Source organism: Motacilla alba, chromosome 11 (genome assembly GCF_015832195.1).
Source record: "Motacilla alba alba isolate MOTALB_02 chromosome 11, Motacilla_alba_V1.0_pri, whole genome shotgun sequence".
Lineage (NCBI taxonomy): Eukaryota > Metazoa > Chordata > Aves > Passeriformes > Motacillidae > Motacilla > Motacilla alba.
Genome location: NC_052026.1, coordinates 2710096 through 2737494, shown reverse-complemented (window position 1 = coordinate 2737494; position 27399 = coordinate 2710096). Strand labels below are relative to the sequence as shown.

The 27399-nt window shown below is 47.1% G+C and overlaps 1 protein-coding gene across 3 annotated transcripts in view; it reads left to right on the top strand.

Annotated features, from left to right (window-relative positions):
- The first annotated feature begins 1074 nt into the window (after window positions 1-1074).
- Window positions 1075-27399, top strand: part of KCTD15 (potassium channel tetramerization domain containing 15) — a 47410-nt gene continuing 21085 nt past the window's right edge. The window contains exons 1-4 of one of the 3 annotated variants that reach the window (XM_038147883.1): window positions 1075-1188; window positions 1424-1482; window positions 2731-3461; window positions 9133-9308. In XM_038147883.1, the coding sequence (XP_038003811.1) occupies window positions 9145-9308 (164 nt within the window). In that variant the 5' untranslated portion in view covers window positions 1075-1188; window positions 1424-1482; window positions 2731-3461; window positions 9133-9144. Of the gene's footprint in view, window positions 1189-1423; window positions 1483-1888; window positions 3462-3649; window positions 3977-9132; window positions 9309-27399 lie in introns of those variants that run through there. The other 2 variants (XM_038147881.1, XM_038147880.1) reach the window with 2 other exon arrangements.

Here is a 27399-nt window from a genome sequence, read left to right as displayed (position 1 = left end):
GGATAATAGAATTGTTGAGAAAATAAGTTCTATTAGTTCTAACAGTATTTCTTCTTTTTTGTTCACTACATACTATTTAATATTTTCCCTTGTACACTTCTTGATAGTTGAGCTTTAAGTGAAACTCTGAAAAACAACATTAGGATTCAAAATACAGTGGAAGATTTTATTTTCAGGGTCACAAGTAGCATAGCGAGATTTCTCTCTTAAACAATGACACTTAGTATCTCTGTAGTTCTATGAATACTTTTGAAGTGTCATATTAAAACCAATCTCTTGGCCTTCAGGCAAAGAGAAGCAATTAGTCTTGGAGTTGTGAATAAATAAAAATCCATTTATATACCCGTCCTTGACATGTACCTTGCAAATCTTAGAAACTTCATCTAGTGGGAAAAGAAATGTTAAATCATGAACACCAATACTAATCATACCGCAACGTTGCTTCCTAAAACTGTTTAGTTTATATCAATCTTTTAAGTATTGATTCATATGTATATATTCTTACATATTGAAACAAAACAACAGAAAGGCACTCACACACTTGAGCGAGAAGAAAGAAACGAGAGCGTGCATATAGAGCTGTAACGTGTACCTTTATTACCTTCAACATTAATAGAGGCAAGAAAAAACACAAAGCTCCCAAGTCCATTGTCCTTTTCTGAGACACAGTAAAAACAATCCCGCACAAGTTACCTACCATGCGCAGGCTTTTTCATCCCAAGTGCTACTGTGTCTGCTTTGATCTACAAGCAAACAAACAAACCGAATCTTTATTATCCGTGCATCCCATTTCCGTGCAGCACAATTTAATGGTGCCTGTCACAGATGTGTTGGGATGAGTCAGATCACAATTTCTACTTTTCATACAAGTGCAGTATTTTTAGGTCTTCTCTTTCCTCTTTAGCGTGCCTCAGTGCACAAGTATCCTATTTTTATGCAGCTCTGATTGCTGTTCGACAGTCTCGTATTTATTTTTCACTTAGCAGTCAGTAATTCACAAAGGAAGTAAAAATTATAACGCCAAGTCATTCTAAGTAGTCCGCCCGCACCCCTACAAGAAGGCTGGGTGAAACTCGGGCTGCGCGGCAGGTCACCGTCTCAGTGCAGCTCGTTCTCCTCGCATCCACTTGTTGACCCGAGTGCTGAGGAAAGGAGAGCACTTAGGCGACAGCCTCGTGCAGCCATCAGGTGAGGCAGCTGCTGGGGACGCGCTGGTGTGCCGAGGTTATTTCAGAATAAAATCTGCCCCTCTGTGCCGTGCTCACAGAGGCACAGAGTCCCAGCCCGGAGGGCAGAGGTGGGACAGTGACCCCCACAAAGGATCACACCTGGGCTGATGGGATGGTCAAGGAAAACAAATTTTAGTCTGTTCTGGATGCAAATCTCTCTGCTGACCTAGTTCTCATTCTCCTTTTCATTTCAGAAGCTCAGCTAAAAATCCATAAATTAAGGAAATTAACTGATGGAGCCTGCGGCATCTTTGTAAGCTATTTAAATCTTTAAATTTACAACATCTTCTGCATATATCAAGTAATTGAACTAACTGCAGGGATGTAACTTTAATGAGAAAATTTCCCTCTTCTCCTGTAGTTTGTACTCTAGAAGGGAGGGAGAAAAAAAAAAAAAAAAAAAGCTCCCCTTAGGAGAAAAGTTTCTGTTTATTCCTGATTCCTGCCACGGAAGAAACTTTCCCCCCCAGTTTTGGGGTGTCCTGCCCGCCCCGCGCCCCGGCCGCTCTCTGCCGGCCCAGGCCGCGCGCGGGGCAGCGCGGGCGCGGGGGGCGCGCGGCCCTGCCCTCTCGGGGCCGCGCGGCGTTGCGTAACGGCCGCGCGCGGCGCGCGCTAGTGGGCGCTGCCGCCCCGCCGGGCCGCGGCCGCCGGCGCCGTTCCGCGGGCGCGGAGGCGGCGCGGCCCCCCCGCCCTGCCCCGAGCGCCGGCAGCGGCCCCGCTCCCTCCGCCAAACTTCCGCGGGGAGCAGCGCGGAGCGGGGGCGCATCCCCCGCGGCGGCGCGCAGAAACACGCGGGCACCGGCAGACCTGCGCCTCTGGCTGGAAGTTGAGGGAGGGATTTGCCTTTTTTTTTTTTTTAAATTTTTTTTTTCCCCCTCATTCACGGGCGGAGGGGGGGGGGTTCCCTGCCGGTGCCCCCCGGTAGGTGGGCCGGGCGCGCTGCGCGCCCGCGGAGCCGCCCGCGGAGCCCCGCGCCATCGCGCCGCGCGCTCTAATTGAAATGGCGCTTTTGGCCGGGGGCGGGCTGCCAGGGCGCTCCGCAATAGCACAATGCATGTCGATAGACGTCATTTGGTTTTAATGGCCTACAGGAAATTTGGCGTTTACAATGCGAGACATTAGCAAAGGGTGAAAGGGAGGGGGAGGCAGGCAGGATGGATGGCTGGGAATAATTGCAGCCCCCCCCCGCCCCCGAGGCCCCCCGTCCGCACCTCGGCGGCGCTGGGTGCTGCAGGGAAGGGGGGGGGTTGGGGCTAATTTTTTATTATTTATTTTTTAACTTCATCTAGTTTATCAACAAGTGCAGAGTGGGTGCTACCCTAATTGTAACAGAGGAGTCAAGAGATGTGAGAAACGTGCCCTGTGTTACTTATTTGGGAGCTGAAAATTTATGCCTAGTTGAAAATGCCTGGGGAAATATTACATCAGACCAAATGACAATGATTAAAATCAGCTTTTTTCCCCCCCCTTCCCCCCCTCTTTTCCTCCTTCTTCTTTTCAGTAAGTCTGTTGAAGGACGTGACAGTGGCCTGATCCTCCCCAACACCGAACCGTTATCCCCCGGCAGGGCCGGGTCGGGCCGGGCTGCGCGGAACTCCGCGGGGCAGCGCAGGGCTCCCGCCCCGGCCGCGCGGCGCGGAGGGGCTCTGCGGGCGGCGGCGCCGGGGGCGCGGGCTGGGGAGCCGGCCGCCTTCCCAGCCTTATTTCATTTTCAAGGGCTGTATTTTATTTTATTCTGGGGGGTGGGGGATGGGGGAGTAAATCTGCAGACCTTCACCAAAAGGAGGGAAAAATATCCAATTTTCATCGCAAAATTAGCTAGGGCGAGAGCAAAGGGCTGAGCTAATTGTAGCCTAATCCTCTGCCCTGCAGGCGTTTGCAAAGCCCTGAGCAAGAATTCGCTTTTTTTCCTCCTCTTCTCCCTTCCCTCTGTTATTTAGAGACGGGATTATTGCCTTTCTTCTCATAACAGCCTCGGCAGTTTCATTTAAAGGCTTTTTTTCCCCCCCTCTCACACACACACATACACACACAGGCACAAAATAAATAGAAAAAGAAGCAGCGTAAACAGGGGAAGAGAGAGGAGACAGAGAAGCTTTAAAAATAATAATAATCACAGCAGGATCTGCGGAGCAAAGATAGTAATAAAAGCAAAAAGCTGAGCCCATCCACACACAGCCCCGGCAGAGCCCAAAGCCAAAGGGGGGCTCGCAGATCTCTTCTGTGCTCAAGGTAAGGACCTCGGCAGCGGCTCCGCAGCTCCCGCCCGCCCGTGCGCCCGCCCGAGCGGGGCCGGAGCGCGCCGTGCGCGCCGTGTCTCGCATCGCGCCGCTCCGCGCGGTTCGCGCCTGCTCGTGCTCCTTTTTTTTTTTTTTTTTTTTTTTTTTCCCTTCCCCCCCCCCCCTTTTTTTTTTTTTTTTTTTTTTTTTTGGAAAGTGCCTCTTCAAACTCACTCGGCTGCCGGCCCCGGGGAGCAGCGGCGGAGGGGTGTTTTTTTAAAGCTACAGGAGCCGTTTGCAGCCGCCCCGCTTTGGTAGCGCCGCGCGTGTGTGTCTGTGTGTGTGTCTGCGTGTGCGTGCGTGTGTGTGTGTGTATGTTTTGTTTTGCTCCGCTCCAGCATGGGCAGCGCCGGCGGAGCCCCGCGGCCCGGGGTGCCCGCGCTCCCGCTGCCCCCCCGGCCCCGGCTCTGAAGACGGCCAAGCCCCAGCGCGGCGGAGGCAGCGCGGCTCGCCCGGCGCTTTCGCATGGTACACGCGGAGCCGCGGCCGCGGGCTCGGGCGGGCGGGAGCGCGGGGGTGCGCGGGCCGGGGCGCGGGGGCTGGCGGCGGGGCGGCTCGGCACAAAGGGAAGGCGGGCGACAATGGGGAGCGCCGCGTATGGAAAACACGGGCGGGCTGTGAATGAAACTCTGGCGCCAGTGAGAGTGGAAGGCTTGGTTTGGGGTAGACTTCAAACCACTCTAGGCTATAGTTTGCATTCCTGCTCCTGCATGCGATGTGGCACACTTCTGCAAAATTAATACATTAGCCTGGCTAATGCTCACCACCATTGGCTGCGCGGAAAATGTGCAGGATCGGGGATTCGAGCTTGACTTTTTTTTTCTTGCATTCATCTAAGACATCTCCTTTCTTGTTATGTGGGAATAAGTAAAGGACGCCATGTTGTGCCTTTTTTTTTTTTTTTTTTTTGGTTGAATTTTTCCTTCGGGCATACAGTGTGTTCAAAAGAAAAAGGCAGAAGTTGAGTGACCGGGTGCGTTGCTCGCTGCTGATTTCCCTGACCATCAGTAGGGAAAAGCATTTGGGTGACGTGAAACTTACACTAAATAGACTGGAGTCTGCCAGAGAGGCGGGTTGCGGGGGGGGGGGGGGGGAAAGAGAGGGGGAGGAAGGAGAAAGCCTTTCCTTTTTTTTTTCTTTTTTTTGGGGGGGGGGGGAGGAGGCATAGCTCCAGAGAGAGTTCCCTTCCTTCCCTCCCCCCCCCCCAAAAAAAAAAAGTTTCGGGCACGATCTCCCCTGTGTCTGGGTGTTCAGTAAAGCAGCGTGGAGGTGTGTGCAAATGTTTATGGACTTTTAATTTTGGAGCCACCGAGCCCAAGGTCTGGAGCCCCCCCGCCCCGCTTTGTCTGTGGGCTGGGAGCACGGCGTGGGCAAGTTGTCTGGGGGTGGCTCTGAGGCAGACCCGAGCGGTCGCCGTCCCCGTGTAGGCAGACAAAGGTAATTGCCCGGTCTGTGGCTGTGCCCTCGGCAGACACAGACGCTGCCCTGGAGTCACGGCAGCGCCGGGGCAGCTTGTGGCCCGCAGCGCCGAGGATGGGGCGGTCGGGGGGATGCAGTGGGTGGGTTTACCCCTAGTGGGTCTGCCGGTACAGAAATGAAGGTCCCCGGGGAGGAGGAGCAGCTTCCCCGAGGCTCCAGCAGCCCGGGCGCCGCGGCGGTGCCGGGGGGGCAGCCGGGCCCGGCTCCTGCGGGCCGAGCCGCCCCCCGCCCGGCTCCCCGGGAGAGCAGCTCCATGGCAGGTCCGTAAACCTGCCGTTTGCATTTCACGTCTTAAATGTGCATGAAGGAATTAAACTGCACGAGTGAATAACAGCATTAGTTTCAATTAATTTTTATCCTGGCAACAATAAACTTTAGAAACAAAGCGCTTTTACATCCTTAATTAGTCTTGCTTCCCATCTGTAGTCTTTTAAGTGCCTGCTCCTTGATTTAACTTTGTCCCTCCTTCAGAGCCGCCTCCTTTTTATTATTTTCCTTTTTTTTTTTCGTCCCCCCTTCCAGACTGCTGCCTGTTTCTTTCCTGCAACCTTTCACCTCCCTTGTCCCTATCTGTCTGCTCTGTTCTGTGCAGTTTATTTCTCCTGTATTTTCCCAACATCAACAGCAGTATTGGTTACCATGGCCCCAAGCTATGTGCAGAGGTGGGAAAGCTTCATCCGCCCAAAACTTCTTACACTTTTGAAGTCTTTCTTTTAGTAGGATCTGAAATGTATCATCTAGAGTGTGTATTAAATGAACAGTATTCCTGAAGGCTTTAGAGCAAGAAAGGCAACACCCTGGAAAATTCTGCAGTCTTTCAGCATTCTCTGCCCTAGGGTTATAGCCCTGGGCACGGAGCTGAATGGAGCTCTTACAACTGCCTTCTGTTTACCTTTTATGGTTAAAATAACAGCTTAGCAAAGAAGCAACTTCATGGAGAAACGATTCAGTGAAATCATCTCAAGCTGTAGCAGCATAGCTAGTTTAATCACCCCTAGAGAGCTGAACAACTGTGAGCACAATGGGACACAAAATCATTTTGTGTGTAAATGAGCATGGCATTGTGATTATTTCACTTTGCATGGGCAAATAGTTTTTACAAGCAGTTAGCTTAGGAAGGCAGAAAAAGATAAGCTGGCTCTGAAAGATCTTGGTGTGTAATGTTTGAAAAACTAAATATTCACATAATTTGGGAATCAGGCTCTATTGATTTTGCCTTCAGCAGGTTCCTGTGTTACTTATTAGAGCAGGGTTATTGCCTGTGCCACTAGTTGGGATGCTGTATCCTGTTGTAGGCAACTAAAGAGCAAGGATTATTTTACATGGTTTAATAAATGAAGTTTGTTAGTGTTTCTGCGATATTTACCCTTAAGGTTTTAATTTTCTCATCCATATTAGAAAATATGTGCATAAAGACTTCCACTGGATAAATACATTTAGGATTTTGCTTTGTGCATAAAATAAGTACATTACTCAGTGTGATGATTTTTTGCTGCGTGTTACATTAAGAAGAGGAAGGAGTCATTAGAAGTAGGGTTACGGTACCTTAAGAAACAGGGGGTATTTTTTTTGGAGCAGTATTGCTTAGCCATCGTGCCTCTTGATAATTAGCTCATACAAAAAGGATTGAATCCCACACTTTTAATAAAAATCTGGGATTCATTTTTTAATATGAATCCTCTCCAGCCAGTGTTTTAATTCCCCTTCTCCTCGTCTCCCCCCAAAAGCCAGTGGCACCCTCAATAAGTATAAAAAGCCATAAAAGTTTGAGAACTATTTTAGCTTTCCAGTGATTTTCTATAATTAAGTGTTTTTTCAACACATGCTCTAGCTGAGAAATGCCAAAAGCAGAGGATTGTTCAAAAGGTCCCTCCAGTGAATAGTATAAATTAAATATCTACTGTGTGAGTATGGCCTCACTGAGAATCTCAGTCTTTACAGATCAAGGAATTTACTGGTATACTAACATTAAACAAAATCCTAAGATAGCAGCAGTGTTTAAATATGCACAAATAGATTCATATCACTTGATCTTTAGCTATCTGTGCATATTTTAAAATTGATGTCTGTATTTCAAGACAAATGGTTAAATGTAAGACACATTTACAGAAGACTGGAAGTCCTTTGATTCCATTTGGAAATTGTAACAAGGGGTGCAGATGAGCCCTAATTAGACTCTTGTTTTGTGAAACTGCGTGAGATTTATTTCTAAGGCAGCCCTGTACCATGCAAGGTCTGTACCTTTATCATTAGTGAGCATGGTTGGGGTCTGAACAAAGACAGGGTTGACATTCAGCCTGGATCTTCTGACCCTTTCATTTAAGTGAAGGAGTAGAGACTGAACATGAGTTTACAGTGCTCTTTGGTAAGGGAAAAAAAAAAAACAAACCAGCAACCTTTGTCTGTGTTGGCAGACAGATTAGTAAACACGTTGCTAAAATACTGCAGGTACTTACATACTAAGTTGTTTTTTAAAGTTAGTTGTTTTATTTATGCTATATGACATATTTACTGAAGGTTGGCCACAACAAGCTCTTGTGGGAAACAAGAAAGCAACATCTTGAGTCATGAAAGGATTCAGTCACTTTCCTTGAAGGTGGTGCTGTAGTGAAAATGTTAATGCCCAATTTGGCATCGGCTGACAGAGGAGTCCTAGGACAGAGCTGGCATTTGCTTCGTGCTCAGTGCAGCTGTCTGTCCATCCAGCCTCTGAAGAGACAAGGATGTGGATCCATAATGGGGTGATGTATTCCTGTGCTGTAGATGCAAAAAATTCTTAGGAGCTAGCCAAGATGAAGTACAGTAAATGGAGATGTCGTGATGACTTTGTGAAGCTGTTCAGATTTGCTAAGATTTTTCAGTCCTACTCTATAGCTTGGAAATTATTTTACAAAGAATGTTGCTGATTTGTGTTCATCAAGTGGTGCAGTCGGGTATCTTGTGCAAAATACTGCTAAGAGAAAGGCAAGACCAGCTTTAGATTTGTAAGAAACCTTGTCAAAGTAATGTGGGAGAAATAGAAATTCACTTTGCAATGCTGCATGTAAAGTGCTTGTCAGATGCAAGGAAGAGCCTGGATGCTTGGTAGCATGCTTGAATTACAGAGTACCAGGAAAATTAGATTATATTCAGAAATGTCTTCAACTATAATGTTTTGCATATGTTGCTTTCCCCATAAGGGGGAGAATGGATGTACATTTTCTTTAACTTTTCTAGAAGGGCTTTTTTTCTGTTTGACCTGTGTGCCGCCTGCACCGATTGAACTGAAATCAGCTTTGAGACACACGCTTTGTACAGAATAAATTGTGCTTTTCTTAAGAAAAGAATTGAGGAATTTTCTTTTGCTTGGTTGTCCTGTTCATTTTTAAGGCATTTCGGTATTTTTAGCTTTGATTTTGCTGAATTTTTTTTATTCAATTCAGTAATTTCACTAATTTTCCGATATTTTCAGGGCAGGAGACATTAGGTGGATTGTGGAATTTACGATTTCACGTGCTAGATTATTCAGTACTTTCTTGTCCTAAAAGCATGAGTCAGTTTATTTATTTTTCTGTTTTCACTGCTTCCAGGTATTAATTGCTTTCAGTTTGAAATCTTATTAGTTGTTTAGGTCTAATATTAAGGCTTAGCTGAAAATTATCCATTTATTTCACAATTATTGAAAATAAGCCAGAAAATTGATCTTAGTTTGAAGTGAAATTTACTACATGTATAAACGAAATGCCTTGGGTACTGAGGAAGTCACTAATTTAGAGGTGTCTTGTTACTGAGGCAAACTTGCAAAAACCCCCTGAATCCCAATTCACAAATTGGTTATTCGTTTGTCAGGGGATATTTCACATCTAACACATAAGCCCACGACCTTTAATTAGAATTTTGCAGTTTGTTTTATGCCCCTTGAGGCTGACACCTTGAAAATTTTTTTCTTGATTTCTTATTGCTAATAAGCATCTTTCTCTTCCCCTCTGGTACTTAGAAGAAAATGATGCAAATACACTTAATTACAGTGGTGGCAATAATTTGTTAGCCGAATATGTGATCAGGCAGATGCAAAAACGATCTGATTAGATCTGTGATCACACTGGAAAGAAAGGTAACACACTGCTCCATTTAAGAGAAACTGTTCTTTTTGCCTCCCCGCTCAGGAGGGAAGAAGCATGTCCCGTCTGTCTCTGACACGCTCCCCGGTTTCTCCTCTGGCTGCTCAAGGAATTCCTCTCCCAGCTCAACTCACCAAGTCCAACGCTCCCGTGCACATCGATGTAGGAGGACACATGTACACCAGCAGCCTGGCTACCCTGACCAAGTACCCAGACTCCAGGTGAGACCTTGGTGTTGGCAGCTCGCTGCCTGCTGCTGCTCGCTGCAGCACCTGTGAGGAATATCTCAGCGCGAAGTACCATTTGTTATATATTCACCACTAATGAATAATTCAGTTTCTGATTTATACAGGAACTTCACTGGGGTTCCGCAGAAAAAAAAGGCCTGTACAATTTATATATTATTTAGAGAGTCTATTCATTTTCTCTCTCAACATCTTCTGCGCTCTGCTGATACGTTTGAAGCACCTGTTGGTGTGCTGCCCTAGATTATTTCCAGCTGTACCAGGAAACTTGGTTCTTTCGGGTTTGGGGGAAAAAATTGGTTTTTTCTTCCTCAAGGAGAAAGAATAGTTCTACTACTGTGGGGCTAATGGATGCTTCTGTTGGCCAGCCAGAATCCTGACCTCCCTGGCAGCTGTGTGCCACAGCAGTCAGTTCCTCTGGGCAGTGCCTGGCTCGCTCTGGCTGCTGCAGCTACAGGCTGGATTAAATTCCTGTGAGTTTAAATGTAGTGCCTTGTGCTGGACAGGTTGGTGACATGTCTGGCAAGATTTATGTGGATCTGGCCAGCATTATCTCAGGATAGACTCCAGATATGCCTAATTAGGAGTAGATGTGGCATGAGATTATATTTGTGTATGACCTGGAGTCTCTGTTGTCTGCCTGGCGGCCAGTCCTGCAGGGTTCTGGGCACCACGGAGGTGGGGGATCCTGGGCAGCGTGTGAGGCACTGCTGTGTGAGGGGTAAGGGGTGGGAGCCCATGGGCAGCGTGTGAGGCACTGCTGTGTGAGGGGTGGGAGCCCATGGGCAGCGTGCAGGGCACTGCTGTGTGAGGGGTGGGAGCCCATGGGCAGTGTGTGAGGCACTGCTGTGTGAGGGGTGGGAGCCCATGGGCAGTGTGAGGCACTGCTGTGTGAGGGGTGGGAGCCCATGGGCAGCGTGCAGGGCACTGCTGTGTGAGGGGTGGGAGCCCATGGGCAGCGTGTGAGGCGCTGCTGTGTGAGGGGTGGGAGCCCATGGGCAGTGTGTGAGGGGTGGGAGCCCATGGGCAGCGTGTGAGGCACTGCTGTGTGAGGGATGAGGGGTGGGAGCCCATGGGCAGCGTGCAGGGCACTGCTGTGTGAGGGGTGAGAGCCCATGGGCAGCGTGTGAGGCACTGCTGTGTGAGGGGTGGGAGCCCATGGGCAGTGTGTGAGGCACTGCTGTGTGAGGGGTGGGAGCCCATGGGCAGCGTGTGAGGCACTGCTCTGTGAAGCGTGAGGGAGCCCATTTGTGGGAGCAGGATGCTGAGAGGTGCCTGATTTTGATTTACAGTTCTGGTCACTAAGCCAGTTCAGGTTTTTATCTCTGAGGCTGCTCAGGGTGCAGAGGGTGAGCTCCAGAGGCTGAGTGTGAGTGTGAGTGCAGGTGTGCTGTGCTGGGCCAGGGTACCCAGTGCGCTGTTGGCGCCAAAGCAAGCCAAAGCCCTGATTTTTGTTTCCAGAGGTTTTTCCTACCTGCATGGCCAGTATTCCATAAGAGAGAGATTTGTTTTTCTTTTTTGGTATGACAACCAGTGTAAAGAGCTAGTTTCGTCTGAAGATTTTTCTTTTAAAAGAACTAAGGGGTTTTGCAGATTTGGCAGGTTCCCAAGCAATAAATGACATTTATGGAGGCACCTTGAAATGCCTCTAATATCATAAAGCATATGGCTGTGATTTCATTCCAAGGAAAGGGAGCTGCTGAAATTCTCTACGGAAAAAAGCCCAATTATTAAAATACCTATATTTTATGGTCAGACCAAAACAATATTTTTTTTTGGACAGTGTCTGTTTAATAATGTCTTTGTGGTACTACTTTAATCATAGAGAAGAAATCTGTTTAGTGAAGAGAGATTTATAATGCAGAAGCATACAATTGCTTCATAGTATTAAAAAATACAGTGAAGATTCTGCAGTTGTAATAGAGTGACACATCCGTTTCCACATTTTAAAATATTGCTGCTATTTTTAAAATATGCCCCACATCAAACTTACTTAATAAAAGCTTCAGTTATGGAAGCTTTGGGAGAATATACATAAATTCAGATTTTATTTCAAGAAAATAGAGTGCTGAACCAAAATTCTCTTTTTTTTTTCCTGTGTGATGAGTAACAAAAGCATATTTTTTCAGATTTTGAAAGTACAAAGCTGACCAGAGCTTACATGCTGCTTGATATTTTTCTGTGTATTGTCTTTTGTTTATATTGCCATGTTATCTCATAAGGCTTGAATGCTTTTTCAGCTGCTCAAACTTCAGTTTTGACTGAAGTGAGAGCTTCCAGGATGAAACCTGTAGATGACATCATTTTTGTAGCGAAAGACGAACCTTCACCAGCAGCCCAAGTAGGAGATATTGCTGGATGCATTATGAAACTGGGTGAAGGCTCTATCTTAATTTATTATCTTTTTTTTTTTTTTTTTAAATATTGCTGGTTTTTCCTGCAGTGCTGCCTAGTAGACTTAGTTGTAAGCCCCTGGTTGAGTCTGGCCTGCTGGCATTCCTGGTTGAGGCAAAATACCTGGGGATGGTTGGAGCTCCTGGTGCTGCTTCCCTGCCCTGGTGCGGATCTTCCATAGGGCACAGACTGGCTTTGCAGTGCTGGGGCTGGGAGAGGATTCCCCGGTCTCTCACGGGGCAGGAGGAGGGAGAAAGCTCTTCTGAGCAAAATATCTGGAAACAGAGAAAGCTCTTCTGAGCAAAATATCTGGAAACAGTGCCAGGGCACTGCTGGCTTCTGCCAGGGCTGTAACACGTGTGGCCACAGAGAGGCACGGCCACGCTGAGCTTGCTGGGTTATTTTGGACAGCGTGTTAGACTCTTGGTTTGAGCGTGAGTTTAAAAGCCTCAAATCCAAGAAATCACGCAAATCTGTAGATTGTATTTCAGCAAAAGATATAAGCATATGCTGAAATGCTTTGCTAAATCTTAGCTGCAGTCACATAAAATACTTTGTGCTCACTGAAATTGAAAACTGTGAGAATAAACTTCCTTTTTGTTTGTTTTACAATTTCTGTTGCTTTCTCTGTGCTCCCAGATGCAAAGAGCTTTTAGCTTGTGGGCTTTTTAGCATATACTGTACTTGGATTTTTAAGGACACATGGATTGTGAGCATGTGTATAAATGGGTGTGCACAGAAACATCACATACTGATGGAAAAAATAAATCACCAGGTCGTGTTTGAACCTCCTCAATATTTTGGGGAGGTCGTGAGCAAACTCAGTTCATGCTGGCTTCAGTGAGAGGGAGGAGCTCCCAGCAGCTGCCCAGGTCAGCCCCAGCAGGAGCAGTGAAGGTGTGACCAGTTCCTGCCATAGCTGTGCTGCAGTCCCCCTCTGGTGTGGCACAAGGGACACCTGGCAGCAGGCAGTGCTGCGTGTCCTGTTGTGCTCTGAGAGCAGTGACTGGGCTCTGCCCACCCCTGTGTGCTTGGCTCTGCTTTGGGGAGGAAAAGAACCACATTGGGGAAATCTCACTCAGCTTAGTGAATGGCTGTTGATGTGAAGCCAGAGGCCAAATCTTGCATTTCAGAGATCCCGGAGTTGTTTCAGAGCAACTTTGACCAAGTCTTTGATGTTGTTTGTATTAGTGCAGCTGCTGTGATCAGGCCATTTGTCCATTGATGAAATTTGCATAAGTAAAGGGTGCCAGATTAGGCATTAAAGGGGGTAGATGTCCTCTTTCCTGGAAATTTTTATGGCCCACATAAATTCTCTTAAGAGGAGAAAACTTGAGCAGGCACAACTGGTGTGGCAAAGGAGAGGGTTAAACAGCCACTGTCAAAGGTGGTTTCTGAACCACTCGCACTCACCCACTACTCTTGCACACCTTTCCAGTCCACCTAAACCACGCACAAGAAAAAAATGCTGGCCTTTCAGACAGTGAAAGACAAGGGAAATGAGAAACATGAAAAGTAACTGTGATCAACAACAGCATAATTATGGTGGTCTCAGAAGTTACCTCACAAATAATATTATTATTCCCACATCCTCTATCTACTTAAGGCCACTTTCCATGCATACCCAAAACTGTCATTAAAGCTGACAAGCTTTGAAGGTGCAGGGAGGCTGATGTTGTCTTACCTGGATCTGAGGCTCAATTGCAGTAGTTTGTTTTCAGCAAGTTCTCCTACTTAAACTCCCAATTCTTGTAGTTCTGAATTGCTGGTAAAAAAAACCCCAAACCAACCAAACAAAAAAACTCTGTTGAATTCTAGTGACTCTTACCATCAGCATCTTTTTTCTATAATAACTGGCTGAGTAGAGAAATTATTCATCTTTGTAGCATTTGCTCTGGAAACTTCATTCCTGTTCTCAGCCAGAGAACCTCTAAAGCAGCCCCTTCACACGTTGACACTTGACTGTGGATTTATATGACAGATTGTAAGGGCTGCAAAACCTCTAGCACATCTACAAAGTGAGTTGCAAATTGTATTTATCCAACAGAGCGAGACAATTTTTACATTTAGAAAACAAACCTGCACCAAAAATCCAACTCCTCAGGTGCAGTCAGGAATACCCAAAGGCATTGCCAGATCCCCCAGTCTTATTCCCGCTGAACTCTGGCAGACATCTCACTGACTTCAAGCAGAAAAGAGGTAGAAGCTCCAAATCCCTGTAGACCACAGCAGGCCCCAGCTTCTTGATTTCACTGGAAATTTTGATACCACTTTGAATTTTTTTAGAAAGCAGAAGAAGATTTTTTGTCAGAAGCCTGTCCTTTTCACAGTCCTGGACAGTGTTTTTATCTCAGGGAATCGCTGTGAACTCTCTGAGCTGTTCTGCTGTAGAAGGTAAATATATTTACCTTCCATTCTTGGATAGTTTGTGTATAACCCTCTGTTTAGGATATGTGCTATAAAGCTGATGTTTTCTGTGGCATTACTTATGGCAAAGGAGAGCAGGAATGGTTTCTGTGGCAGTGCCACTGTCCAGGTGGGAGCAGTGAGCGTGCAGAGAGCCTCCCCTGGGGGTTTGGGAGCTCTGCTCCCAGCCTTTCCTCCTGGCAGGATGGAGCTCCTAAAACCATAATACACTTTTTACACCCTTTTTAGTTTCTCCAGTAAATTTTTCATTTATTTATTTATTTATTTATTTATTTTATGGGCCACATAATTTATTTAAATTTAAACTTCTTTTAAACTTTCTTTAAATTGAACTTAGATAAGCATATTTAAACATCAAGGATATACTTGTTAAAGTACATGTACACATATAGAGTGTATATTATATATATAATACCAAAATATGCTTAAGAAAACTTAAAGATTACATTACTGACACTGAATAAAATTTGGTTTCAATAAAAATGGAATAAAACATGAAATCTTAAAATGAATAAGAATTAGACCTGACTCTGAATAAATTTAAAAACAATCAACCTTAACAGAAATCAATATTAACAGAAAATTGCTCTTAGTTAACTTAATGGAATAAGAAAACATAACATTACAATGAAAATAACAACATGATAAATTCAAGTGGCCCAGGGCAGCTGAGCAGTGCAGCACAGTGCCCCTCCTGATCTCAGCTCCTGGGCACTGGGCTCTGCCACCCCATCTCTGCAGCTGTGCCCTCCAAGGAGAACCAGCCCGGGTGTTAATACTTGCTTCAGGAACTAATGACCTCTCTACAAAACAGTAGTTTTCCAGGCATATCCCAGCCTCACTTTCCTCTAAACCCATGGACTTTTTGGGTGATTTACAAAGGAGTCCCATAAAGCATGTGTCTGCTCTGAATGTTTCTTGTCAAACACATTGTCATTCTTCTGACCCCCCCCTTAGACAAGCTCTCCTACCAAGTGACCTGGCTCCAGCTACTCTCTAGGTATCTTTGGGGTTTAATTCACCTGCCTTTTCCTCCAGCACCTCCATCTCCCTGGTGGTTGGAGCTCAGCACTGACACCTGAGAGCTGCTTCTCCCCCCTCCTCTGCAGCCTGGCCTGAGTTCAGGGGAATTCTCTGCTCCAGGTTTGAGGATTCCTCTGTTTTCCCAGATGGAACACAGTTCCTGACCCCGTACAGCTGGATGCAGTGCTTTCACAGCTCAGGTCTTGTAGATCTCAGACCTCCTGAGATCTACAGGACAGGTTTTCCACATCATCCTTTACATGAGGGGCTCCATACTGGGCCCCACTCTGCACTTCTTGGGAGGGAGCAGGGAAATTCTTAATTTGAATATATTTAGGATATATAATTCTCTGGATTTAGCAGAGCTGGGAACATTTCATATATCTTGCTCATGTATTCACTGTCAGTCTTACAATAATTTATTTGCTAATTTTCCATCAAATCTGTGTTATTATTGAGGTTATTGCCTGAAGACAACGTCCAATTAGCAAATTTTGTCACTTACCCCATGCTGGCAGTTAGGGTGTAAATCAGTGATTAAACAAGGCCTCTGCTCAAGACAGGTTAAGTGGGGTGAAGGCCAGATGTGTTCCTGAGCAGTGAGTGTTGGTGGCTGTGAGAGCGCAGCACAGCTGTGGGAAGGATCCCCACTGGAGCAGTGTTGGCTCTCTGGGACAGCCCAGGCTCCTGCCAGCCCCGTGCTGCTGCAGCCTTGCAGTCCCATCCATCCTCCCTCAGGTGTCCCCCGGTCTCTCTGTGCCACTGTCACTCCGTGCTGCTCACCCACCCAGCAGCTGTGCGGTGTCTGGTCTCTCTCCAGTCCCTCCTCACCCCCACAGGCTTTTCAGGCGCAGTGAAGGGCACAGGGGCACATTTCAGCCTCTGTGAGGTGCCTCTGTCCCCCCCAGGCCAGCTGTGCAGTGCCCTGGCTGTGGGGTGACACTGGCAATCCCAAAGGCAGCTCCAGAGCCAGATCCAGCAGAGCTGCAGCACGTGCCTGCATGTCGGCTGCAGCAGCAAGCTCATTAATTTTAATAGCTATTGTCAACTTAGCCCATACACAGACTTTTAGGCAAAGCACCTGAAGAGCAGGAACAAGTATTTGCCCTGCACTTTGGGAGTGCTCTGAGGGGCAGGTTCTGCCATGCCACCCTGGCGTGGCAGCTCTGCAGTGAGGGGTGAGCCCGCCAGGCTCCCCGGGGCTCTGCCCTCTGCCGCGCAGCTGGGTGGATGCTGCAGATGAGAACAAGTAAAGGAGCCAAAACCCAGAGGTTTTGGTTGTATGCAGTGCTTTTTCTGAATTAACATATGAATTCTTACAGAGATTAACATAGTTTTTGCATTCGTATCATGCACTTGAGATTCAGAGATATATCTTTTGAGTTTTTCTTATCTGGTCATTGAGCAGATGTCGCTCTGGTTTCTAAGGGAGCTTTGACCAGCAGAACCCATAAGGTAAAAACCCAGAGGAGGGCCTTTCCCCTTCTCATCCTCTGTTTCCCCCCAGTCTCCCTGTGGATGTTGTACTTATTAAAGCAGGAGGTGGAGCAAGCAAAGGGGCTCCCTTTGCCAGTCTGCTTTATCAGGGGGTGTAAGCTGAACCTGTCTGTCCTCATCTGCAGAGCCAGCTTGTTACAGGTGCTACATGGCCAAGGTCACACAAGTCCTTGCAGCACTTTGATAAGCTCTGGGAAAGGTGTGAAGTATTTGTTCCTGCAGGCCTTGTGTCCTACAGCACTGTGTGTTGCTGCTTGGACACATCCAGCACAGCTCCTGAGCAGGGGCAGGACTGACCAGAGCAGCTACAGCTTGAGCTGCACCCGTTCCAGGTGCCACAGGAGGAGTACATGGCTTGGTCTCTATGGAAAATAAAAATTATCTGTAATAGGGATGTATTTTCAGCTGGGAATGGTGATGTTAGGGACCCTGTCTGTGTCTGTCACTAGCTGGACAGAGTCCTGGGTGCAGTGTCTGTCAGAGCCATGGAGGAAGCACGCTGTGGCAGCAGATTTCCACATGTTGCCTCTGTTGTTGCACAGCTGGAGCAGTAGTTTTGGTGGTAAAGTAGAATAATCCCTGTAACCCTAACCCTGCATCCCAGTGATTTAGGGAGGTGGGAAGGAAGGAATTTATATGAAAACTGATTCTTCAGTCTGTTTGTGTGCACCTCTCCAGGGTCTCCTACGAACTGGCATGTGGGGAGCCACAGCAGAGCTGAGCTGTCTGCTGTCACAAAGGTGTTTACTCCTTCCTGGCCTTCCTAACCACTGCCCTGCCCAGCACAGCCACAGCCTGGAAGCTGCCCTCTGGAGAGGAAAAGCAGAGTTTAGCCTTTGGGAGTGCAAATCTTGCTGCATTTGGGTGCTGAGATTGGGTCCTGTTGATAATCGAATTATTTGTGTGTTTACTTGAAAAAGTTGAAATGTTCAAGAAGGCACTGCCTGGCTGCTCTCTGCTGAACATTTTTTCAGAAATTGTTTTTTCTCTCCACATTTGCAGCCTGGGTTGTGTGGAGACATAAGTGGGTATTATGATGACTAGGAAGGGGCAGACTGAGCTCCTTCTGTGGAGGAGCAGATAGCAAATCAACACTCAGATGACTTAGAGAAATGCCATGGTTGTGGTGCTGTGCCTGGCACAGGCTGTTCAACACCCCTGCATTTGAGAAAATTGCACAGTCTGACCCAGATAGCACTTCCTTGTCTCAGCTAGTCAAAAGGAAGAGCAGGCCTGCCATGCAGCCGGTGCAGCCAGGCTGAGGGCAGGAGGGATGGCACCTGTGGCCACTGAGGGCAATCCAAAAGATGAGCACAGAATGGTGTATCCAGTCCCTTTGGTACAAACCCCAGCTGACCTTGCCTTGTTTTCTGCTATTCCTTCTTGTGTTCTGCAGTGATGACATGACTGAGTTACACTTACCACATCAGTAATTCCCACACTTCCTGCTTACAACAGGTTGAAAACTAGTCTGGTTTACTGAAAAATGAAAGAGAAGCCAGCAGACAAGGATACCAAAACCTTTTTTCTTTTTCATTTAGCACTCTCTATTTATCTCAGTTTCTTGTTGGTTAAGTTTGATTTGTAATTTCTTTTGTTGCTACTTCTGCTCACCACTTACGTGACAGGGCACTTTGGTACCAGCAGCATAATTTAGGTATTTTTCAGCAGTCAATTTCAGGATGGTAAGAGGGAAAGCACTAGCATGGCAGTGTATTTTGAGAGACCACTTCCACAGGATGCTGTGGAAGTAACTGTCTCTTCCTTCTGGTTGCTGCAAGTGGAGGCTCTTTCCTGCTCAACAGTGTGGTGTTAAGTACTGTAAAGATGCTGTACTGTGAAATGCAGCATCTTTACACTTAAAACAAAGGGGGATCTCCTTTATTGATTGCTGCTTCATGTGCTGTGCAGGCAGCTCCCTCATGGCAGGCAGAGGAGCTGTGTGAAGAGGCAGGTTCAGCTCTTTGCACTGGAAATCGTGTCCCGAGGTCAGAGCTCACCACGGCAGCACTGGAGCTGCTGGGGCCTTACCCCTTCCCAGCTGGCTTCTGAGCACACGTCACTGGTGTTTGTCTTTTGATTCATAAACTTTTGATTTATAGAGACCCTGCAATGGCAAGCAGACCTAGTCTGCTTAGGGGGATATTTCATGAACTACTTAGGAAGTTTATAAAACAGACTCCCTAGATTATGAAGCAAGGGGGTATCTGTTTTGTAAGGAACATGTTATGAAATGAATTTGTCTCTAGGCCTAACTTAATTATTTTAATGATCCCACTGGTGGTTGTCGTAGGTGTCTTTCTGTGTGCATATTGTGACCTACATGCTTGTGATCATTTGTGAAATCCAAAGATTTAAAAATACATTGGACCTTTTTCCTTCCTTGCCTCCTTCCACTAAAATAAATGGAGGTGGTTTGGATGTTGGTATGTTGGGCCAGTTGTCTCTTCCAGTGAGAGTTTTACTGTAAGCTTGAATGAAGACAAGCTCTATTGTTTTAGAAAATGAGCCTAATGATAGACCTGGCCAGAATAATCCTTGTCCTCTGAGGAGTTACACCAGGGCTGGAGCTGCTGTGCCGTGTGGTGAGGAGTTCCCAGGACTTGGGCACTGCAGTCAGGTGCTGCACAAACACTGCTGCGTGGCCACAGTGCTTGGTCTCCTGAGGGTGTAAAACCAACAGCCAGGTGAACACAAAGCGTCCTGCCCTTACAGGTGCATGCACAAACCTCTCCGGGCCTTCCTAAAGATGTGACTCTGCTGGTTTTGAAGGAGTTCCTTTAAATCTGTATCTGTGTAACTGAAATCCAAATTAATCTATTCACGGGTTAATGAAATCCTGAAGAACAAAGTGCATATTTAAATAGAAGAAATATGCAGGCATGCAAACACAGGATTCAAGTGTGAAAGCAGAAGGGAAGCTGGATCTCTGGAGCACAGAGTAACAAGCTGGTGTGGAGGATGCCAGGCAGGAGCTGATGCAGGCTGTGCCCTGTGCTGCTGTTACCCCCATGAACTTTGCTAAGCTTTTGTTATGTGAAATGTAATAAATTGATGAGCATAGCTAGGCCTTGCAGTACCTCAGCTTGTTCCCTTGTGCTGTCCTGCCATTAAATACATGATCTGATGGCAGGGACAGGTATTGTCAGTCACTCTCATGGCTGCTATCACCCCAGTGATACAGAATTACACCAGGTTGGTGGCTTTCCTAATCTGAATTTACAGCTGGGAGAAGCTGCAGAGCTGGAATTAAAGTCCAGAGTTAGAAACTCACTTCTCCATGCTCTGTCCTCCAAACTGCCTACTCCTTCATCTCAGCTGCTGTGATTAGCATGTACTTCATTCTTTTAATGCTTAAAAATGAAATGACATCTGTAAAAACTTTACAGGGGTTTGTTTTTACCTGACTTGCTCTCACTTGAAACTCAGCCAGGCAGGACAGCTCTTAGCTTCACAGTTATGCTTGATTGTGTTCCTTCCTGATGCAGGCATGACAGCTGCCTGTCAGTCAGAGCTGGGCACAGAGCAGAGGAGTGTGGTGTTCACCTGTGCTGTGTTAAATTGGCTCTCCTGCCGTATGGTATGTGTTCAAAGGCCAAAATTGCTGCTTTTGCCTGCTGAGGGTCACATAAAGCAAAACCTGGGAGAGTCCTGCACGTGGCTGCTGGGACGTTACTGTGCAGGATTTGCACTGTTCCTCGTGGTCAGACTCAGAAGGGATCAGCTGGTGAGCTCTGGAAACTGAGCTTTGCACCATGAAGCTGAAGCACTGAGGGGAGCCCAGAGCACAGGGCAGGCTCCTGTCTCTCCTCCCTCCCTGGAGTGCAGCTGCTGCTGGTGCTGCAGGTAATCCATTTAGGTCTGGAGACACTTTGGCAGCAGCAAATCTCTCTTGAGAAAGTGGACAATGAAAACCATGGACTCTCTTTAACCTCTTTGGTGTCATACTGTGTTAGGCCAACGATTTGTCCCAGTGCAATTCACACCAAGGGCTGCAGCTTGGCATTTGGGGAACGCAGACTGAGCTCTGCCCTTGCAAAACCCACGTGCAGTTCCGTGGGCAGGTTTGGGTAGTGGAGCTCCATGGAACCAGTACATGACAGGGGAGAAACTGGGTCCTCTGCTTGTGCCAGGGCTGTCTTGGAGGGAATGAGGGCTGAATTTTGGCCAGTAGTACATAGGATTGATGCTGAATTAAAAAAAAAATTCAATGACTGCTTTTTAGTCTTACAGAGGGGGGATAATAAAGCTTGGAGTTAATACCAGTTTCAAACATATTTCTTCTTTGTTTCCCATCCAGTTGTATTCTGTTTGCAGGCATGAGTGTTAAAGTGGGGGCCTGCTTCTGCTTCCAGTTAAATCAGGGGATGGTTTGGCCTTGACTTCACTGGAACCAGAATCAAACCCATGACCAGAGTATTGTATTTAAGAATGAACCTCTTACAGTCACTTAAGAAAGTCAGGTTCAGCTTCCAGTAGCTCATCAGAATTCAAGAGTTAACAGTTTACTTATTTTTTAAAAGGCTTTGATAAGCTTAATTTTGTAGGGCAGGTGTCCTCTGTGCAGCAGGTGTATGGCTGTCTCCTTCTTGGCTGGGGGTTCCTTCTCTGTAGCCCTTAGACAGGGCCTCCTTTTTTTTGGAACGTGGCTGTGGGGGTGGGCTCCTCCCAGCAGACATGGTGGTGGTGCATTGCTTCCAGTCTGTCCCTGCTCTCCAGCTGCAGAAGTGAAAATCCTGCTGGAGATTCCTCTTTGTTTCTGCTCATCTGCCAATGGCTCAGGCTCACCAGCAAATAACTTGCACAAATCTTCCTGCTTGGTGTGGCTCTGGCCTTGGGGGTTGTTTTCCCTTCAAAATAGCTTTTTAACAAGTTGTTCTAGATGTCTTCAGTTTCTTTAAATGAACAGCCAGGAAAAATACATTGGTTACAGCTTAATCAAAAGTTAGAATAAGCAGGAGAATAAACATTATTCGTTCATCATTTGAAGTGCGATAACAAAATATGGCTAGAGAGGGCTGGATGCAGCTTCCCAAGCACACACACGCCTGGAGAGAAATAGGAGCAGTGCCAGTGTCCTGTCGCTCCCTGCAGTGCAGTGTCCTGTCTGCTCCAGAGCAGGGGCTGGTGTGAGCTGTGCTGGAGGTGGGCAGCACTGTACTGCATTCTGGGACTGGGCAAAATCCGTGTCGCTTTTTGTCCTCAACTCAGTGGAGGACACGAGGATGGGCTGCAGGAAAAGCAAATGGAACAAGAATGTAAGACAGGCTGGGTTCTTTCCAAATTTATTGTCAACAGCAGGAGAGCTGTACCAGTTTAGTGGAACAAGGAAATGTCCAAGCACAGGGGCAGCTGCTTGTCAGCAGAAAGCTGATTTACCAGTGCCCAGGGAGACTGGAATCATTCCTGTTCTCAGCGCTGGGGATGTCCCAGCAGCACAGGCCAGTGTGGGCACCCAGGGTCACTGGCTGTCCCTGCTCAGCCCGAGTGATGCAGAGCTGCAGGGTCCTGGGCAGCCTGGGTCTGGGAACTGCTTCCTGTGAATCTGGAAATAAAGGAGATAATCATGGGAAAACACTGCTCAGCTTTTTGTCTGGGATTAGAAGTGAAGGTGTGTGACTCCAGCAGGCTGGACGTTGCAGCTGTGTATGTGAGCAGTGTGTACCAAAGTCAGTGTGTTGGGTGTCACCATTTGTGCTCTGTGAAAGGTTGTGAAGCCCTTGAGTCAATGGCATCCCTCTTTCCCCTGCTGAAACGTCCTGGTTTCACAGCACCCACACATGCAAAAGATGTGGAGGGCCAGACTCACACCCTGAATGGGAAATGAGTTCCATTTGAAATTTTCCCTGCCTTCACTGAGTCTTAGTGAGTGTTTCACTCTTGACTTTAACAAGCAGGATTTAGCCCATTTATATTATAATATAACCAGTGTCTGCATGTCCTCAACCTCCCAGCATGCCCAGCTCTACTGGGCTGTTGGTCATGGAAGTCATGTCCAGATTTAGTCAGATTGAAAATCTTAGTGAAATACTGACTTATGCTCCACTGGAAGATACAGAAAGAAGGAGAGCAGCAAGAGAGCTGGTGTTTGGTGCAGCCCTGGCCTCACCAGGACACCATGATCAGGGGAAAGGGATGGTTAAAGGAATAGCAAGAAAAGACTTGTACAGGCAGGAATGTTTTATTTGAAATTTGTATCTTCTCATGTATTAACAACTTAATTTTCTTGAGTGCCTACAACTCCCACAGAGTTTGAGCTGCAATGCAGTTCTTGCAGGATTGAGACCTTTGGAAAACCTTTGCAAAACTAAGATGCTAATTTTGAATTTTGGTTTAAATTAAAGAATTTTTGTCCTGAGTCTATTTTCATGACCAATATTTAGTTTAAATTATGTGTTGAGAAAACGTGAGAGGCCCAGAATCCTCACAGGCCTCAAATCAGAGCCTCAGGAGCAATGGCATAATAGAGGATACCATATAAATTTATATTAATGTTTTTAATCTTCCTCAGCTATTTAGGCAAAAGTTCAATTAGAATGAAGTAAAAGGCACAAGGAGAGAAAAAACAGCCTATATATGGCATATAACACAGTGTTATACTGGAAAAAATCAGTAGCAGCAGAAATCCAGCTTACATTCTTCTTTAACTTAAAGTATAAGTCCACAATTTAAAATAAAGAGAGAAATTCCCAGGTAGATGGATATGACCTACAGTGTAGCAACTTCTGTGTAGTTGCTGGATCTCAGAGTATTTCATTGAAAGAATAATATTCAGCTCCTACCCTGAACACATCCTGTGTTTTGAAGGCTCACATTATTCGGTGACTTTTATCAAAAATATGCGAGTCAGCCAGGCAGCTGTTGTCACTGTCCCCAAACAGTTAGTGCTTGTTAGGAACAGGGTGGCAGAGCTGGCCTGTCCTGCGCTGCCGTAGCAGCAGCCTCTGCTGGGGTTGGGGTGCCCTGGGTGCTCACACCTGATGTGCTCAGAGCCCTGTTCTGGCCATGGTTGCTCCAGAGCAGCTCAGCCAGACCAAACCATGGGAATTGCATGCTTAAGCATCATAAATCATGGGAGGCTCTTTGTCCCTGTCCCTGGTGCCAGAGATGAACAAGCCATGTCAGTGGCAGGTAGGGAACTTCTAATGTAGAAATGCAAATTGTACCTGTGTTTGAAAGTTAGGTTTTTTTCCCTTGTTGAGCGCCACAAATGCTTTTCATCGCTGATGAGTTAAATAGGTGTGGTGGGATGCTGATGTGTGTGTAGCAAAAGGTCTCTGTCCTCTGTGTGTGTATCTGCTTTCCTTACCTGTGGATGTAGGCATGTGCCAAATTAAGTTAAAGGATTCGTGATACAGCAATTAACGTACTAGAAATGTTTGTTTAGTGAAGAATTTTAATAGCTGTTAACACACTAAAGTAGACAAACTCTTGAATAAGGCAATTTGGAGTCATCAGCCTGAGGAAGGGCTGTGTCCTGCCTCACTGCTCGTGGCTGAGCTCCTGTTGGTCACCCACAGGACACTTTAGGAACTGGGCATGAGTGACCAGTGCTGATGGGCATAATGCCACCAGCAGGTGAAGGGCTTAGGGTTAATACCCCTGCAAACCTGGTGAGAATGAAGAGCATACAGGAATCTCAATTCCCTTGTATTTGGTCTGCTCATGGTAATTGTCTGAGCACTCCTCACTGTTGGGATGTGTGCCTGAAGGGATACAAGGCCACAGTAGCTCTTGACTACCTAGAGAATTTTTTCATTCAGGAAAAGACACAAACTTCTCTGGGACAATGTTTCCACTTCCTTGTCTCACATGCTAATTTATGTTGGGGTGATACTGTTTCTACAAGTTAAGGGATAAGTGTAGTGCATCAAGCTGTGAATGCACACACATTTCCAGGAAGTTATATATCAAAGTCATCTGCTAACGTGTCTTAAATGTGTGATAGGCTATAAACAACAAGCATCTCTCACCCTTACCATGAATTCTTTGTGGTATTTCAAAAATAATAGGTAATTTCCACCTCAGTGGATTTTATTACCTGTTGCTCCAGTAGACTTTAATTGATAGTAACACTGAACAGAAAACAGAATTGTCTATGGCTTTGTTTTAACTACAAAATCCATTATATACCTAATTTTGCTTTTTTAGTGGTAGCATAGAGAGAAGAAAGAAAATCCTTCCAGAGCTTCCTAAGAATGATTCTGCATGGTAGATTATAATGTTCTTTATGGATTATTGACTTTTAAAAAAACATGTTGATACTATATAGACTAGCTCTGATCTGTAACAAAAATAGATATCGTAGCCTGAACAGCAAAATATGAAGTATTAAATCTAGGTAATAGATCCTGCAGTTCCTTCAGGTGCTCAATAGTTAATGAATGTAATATCCTTCAGAAGCATGGCAGAGTGAGCATATGGCTCAAAAACTCCTGTGGCATTCCAGGATCAGCACTGGGAGGCAGGAGCAGGAAGTTTTAGGAGCTGGAGATGGATAAACATGTTACCTTGTGAGTTACCTCCTCGTAGTGAGTTGACCGTGGCTGGACTCCAGGCACACCAAAGCTGCTCTCTCACCCCTCCACAGCTGGACAGGGACAGAAGATATAGTGAAAGTTCATGAGTTAAAGACCAGGAGAGATCACTCAGGAAATACCATCAAAGGCAAAACAGGCTGGAATTAGAGGTATTAGTTGGATTTATTTGTAACAAAATCAGAGCATGATAATGAGAAGTAAAATAAAGCCTTCCCCCCAGCCCCCCCCCCCCCCCCCCCCTTCCCAGCTCTATCCCCTCCCCTGATGGCACAGAGAGACAAGGAATGGGGCTTTTGGCCAGTTCATCCCCCAGAGCTTCCCCTGCTGCCCAGAGAGAGGGCTTCTTCCCCTGCAGTACTGTGGGGTCCCTCCCACAGGAGAGTTCTGCAGGAACTTCTCCCATGTGGCTCCATCTCATGAGCAGCAGCTCTCTGTGACCTGCTGCAACCTGAGTCCCTCCCAGGGGCACACAGCCCTCCCAAACCTGCTGTGCACGGGTCTCTCTTTGCAGGGGTGCAGTGCTGCAAGGACAGGCTGCTCCAGCCTGGCAGCAGGGCCCCCTCTGTCCCCTGGGTCTCCCACAGGGTCACAGCCTCCTCCAGGGATGCACCTGCTCTGGTGTGGGCACCTCCTGCAGGGGCTGGGGGTGGATCTCTGCATCCCCTGTGGATCCCCAGGGGCTGCAGGGTCACAGCTGCCTCACCATGGTCTTCACCATGGCCTGCAGAGGAATCCCATCTCTGGTGCCTGGAGCACTTCCTGCCCCTCCTTCTGCAGACCTTGGAGTCTGCAGAGTTGTGGCTCTCAGATGTTCTCACCCCGCTCTTCTCTGGCCACAATTACAACTGTGTAGTAACTTTGTTTTTTTCTTCTTCAATCTGTAATCACAGAGGTGTTACCACCAACTCTGATTGGCCCAGCCTTGGCCAGAGGTCCATCAGTCTTTGGAGCTGCCAGGGGTTGGCTGTGCCAGCCTCAGAGGAAGCTTCTGGCAGCTCCTCAGAGAAGCCACCCTGTAGCCCCTCTGCTGCCAAAGCTTGGCCAGCCAACCCAATCCACTCCTCCCAGTGCTGAGGTTGGACCATACTGCTTGATGCTCTTGTTGAAAGTTGAGGCTTTAGTATCTCCGTGTTGTTCTCACAGGTCAGTTTTGTTCTGAACATCTGTGGTAGCTCACTTGTGTCCTCAGGAGTGACAGGTCTAGGGCTGAGTGATGCCTGCAGGACACTGGCACCTGAGCCTGCCTTGCTGGAGGGTAGATGCTTCCCCAGCCATGGGGGAGTGTGAGGAGGAGGAGGAGCTGGGGTCAGGGGGGGTCAACCATGGCGTGGTGGGGGACCTGTCTGACACCAGAGGCTTGATGCCTGCACTGCACTTGGGGCTGGAAGCTGGTACCCGATCTGGTACCTGCCAGAAACTCCTTTTGGGGCACCTCTCTGTGCCTTCAGGCCCACGTGGCTGCCTGGAGGTCACGGTTTGCAGAGCAGCAGTTTATAACCAAAGTTTAAGATTCAGGTTCTCTCACACACAGTTTTTCCTCATCACTGTCCAAACAAAAGATGCTTAAAATTCTCCCCAGCTGAAACACCCTGCAAGCCAAGCACACCACCTGCAGCAGTCCCAGGGGGTGAAGATGTCTTGGATTGAAGTGGAAGAGCTGCAGGGGTGAAGCCTCCCAGGGTTCCTGCAGCACAGGGCAGCCAGGTTGGGTGGGCACTGACAGTGCTGCAGCCCCTGCCTCTCCTCAGTGCTTGCTTCTTTTAGCTGCAGAAGGGCTTAAAATCACTGCTCAGAGAGCAGGGAGGGAAGGTGTGGTACAACTGGCACACTAATTGTAGCTGAAGTTTTAAACTGAGGCAGATCAAAAAATCTACTGCAGCCAGATGTAACTTTTAGCCATGTTCCTCACTGCACAAGGCATGAGGGAGCTTGTGTCCTGGCAGAGGCAATGCCTTCCACCCGTCTCTTAACTACTGCCAGGCCAGAAGGCAGAAGACACCCATCTGCTGGGTTATCCCTGTCCTCCTCTGGCCAGCCCAGCCTGCTTTTCAGACAGTCTGGATGTTTTAAGGCACCTCTCTGGGGAAAGCAGCTGCAGGTGCTTTCCCCATTCTGCTTTGCTTTGCTGGGAACTTGTGCACAAATCCAAACAGTTTAATAGAAATAATGGAAATGGGAAAAATGCT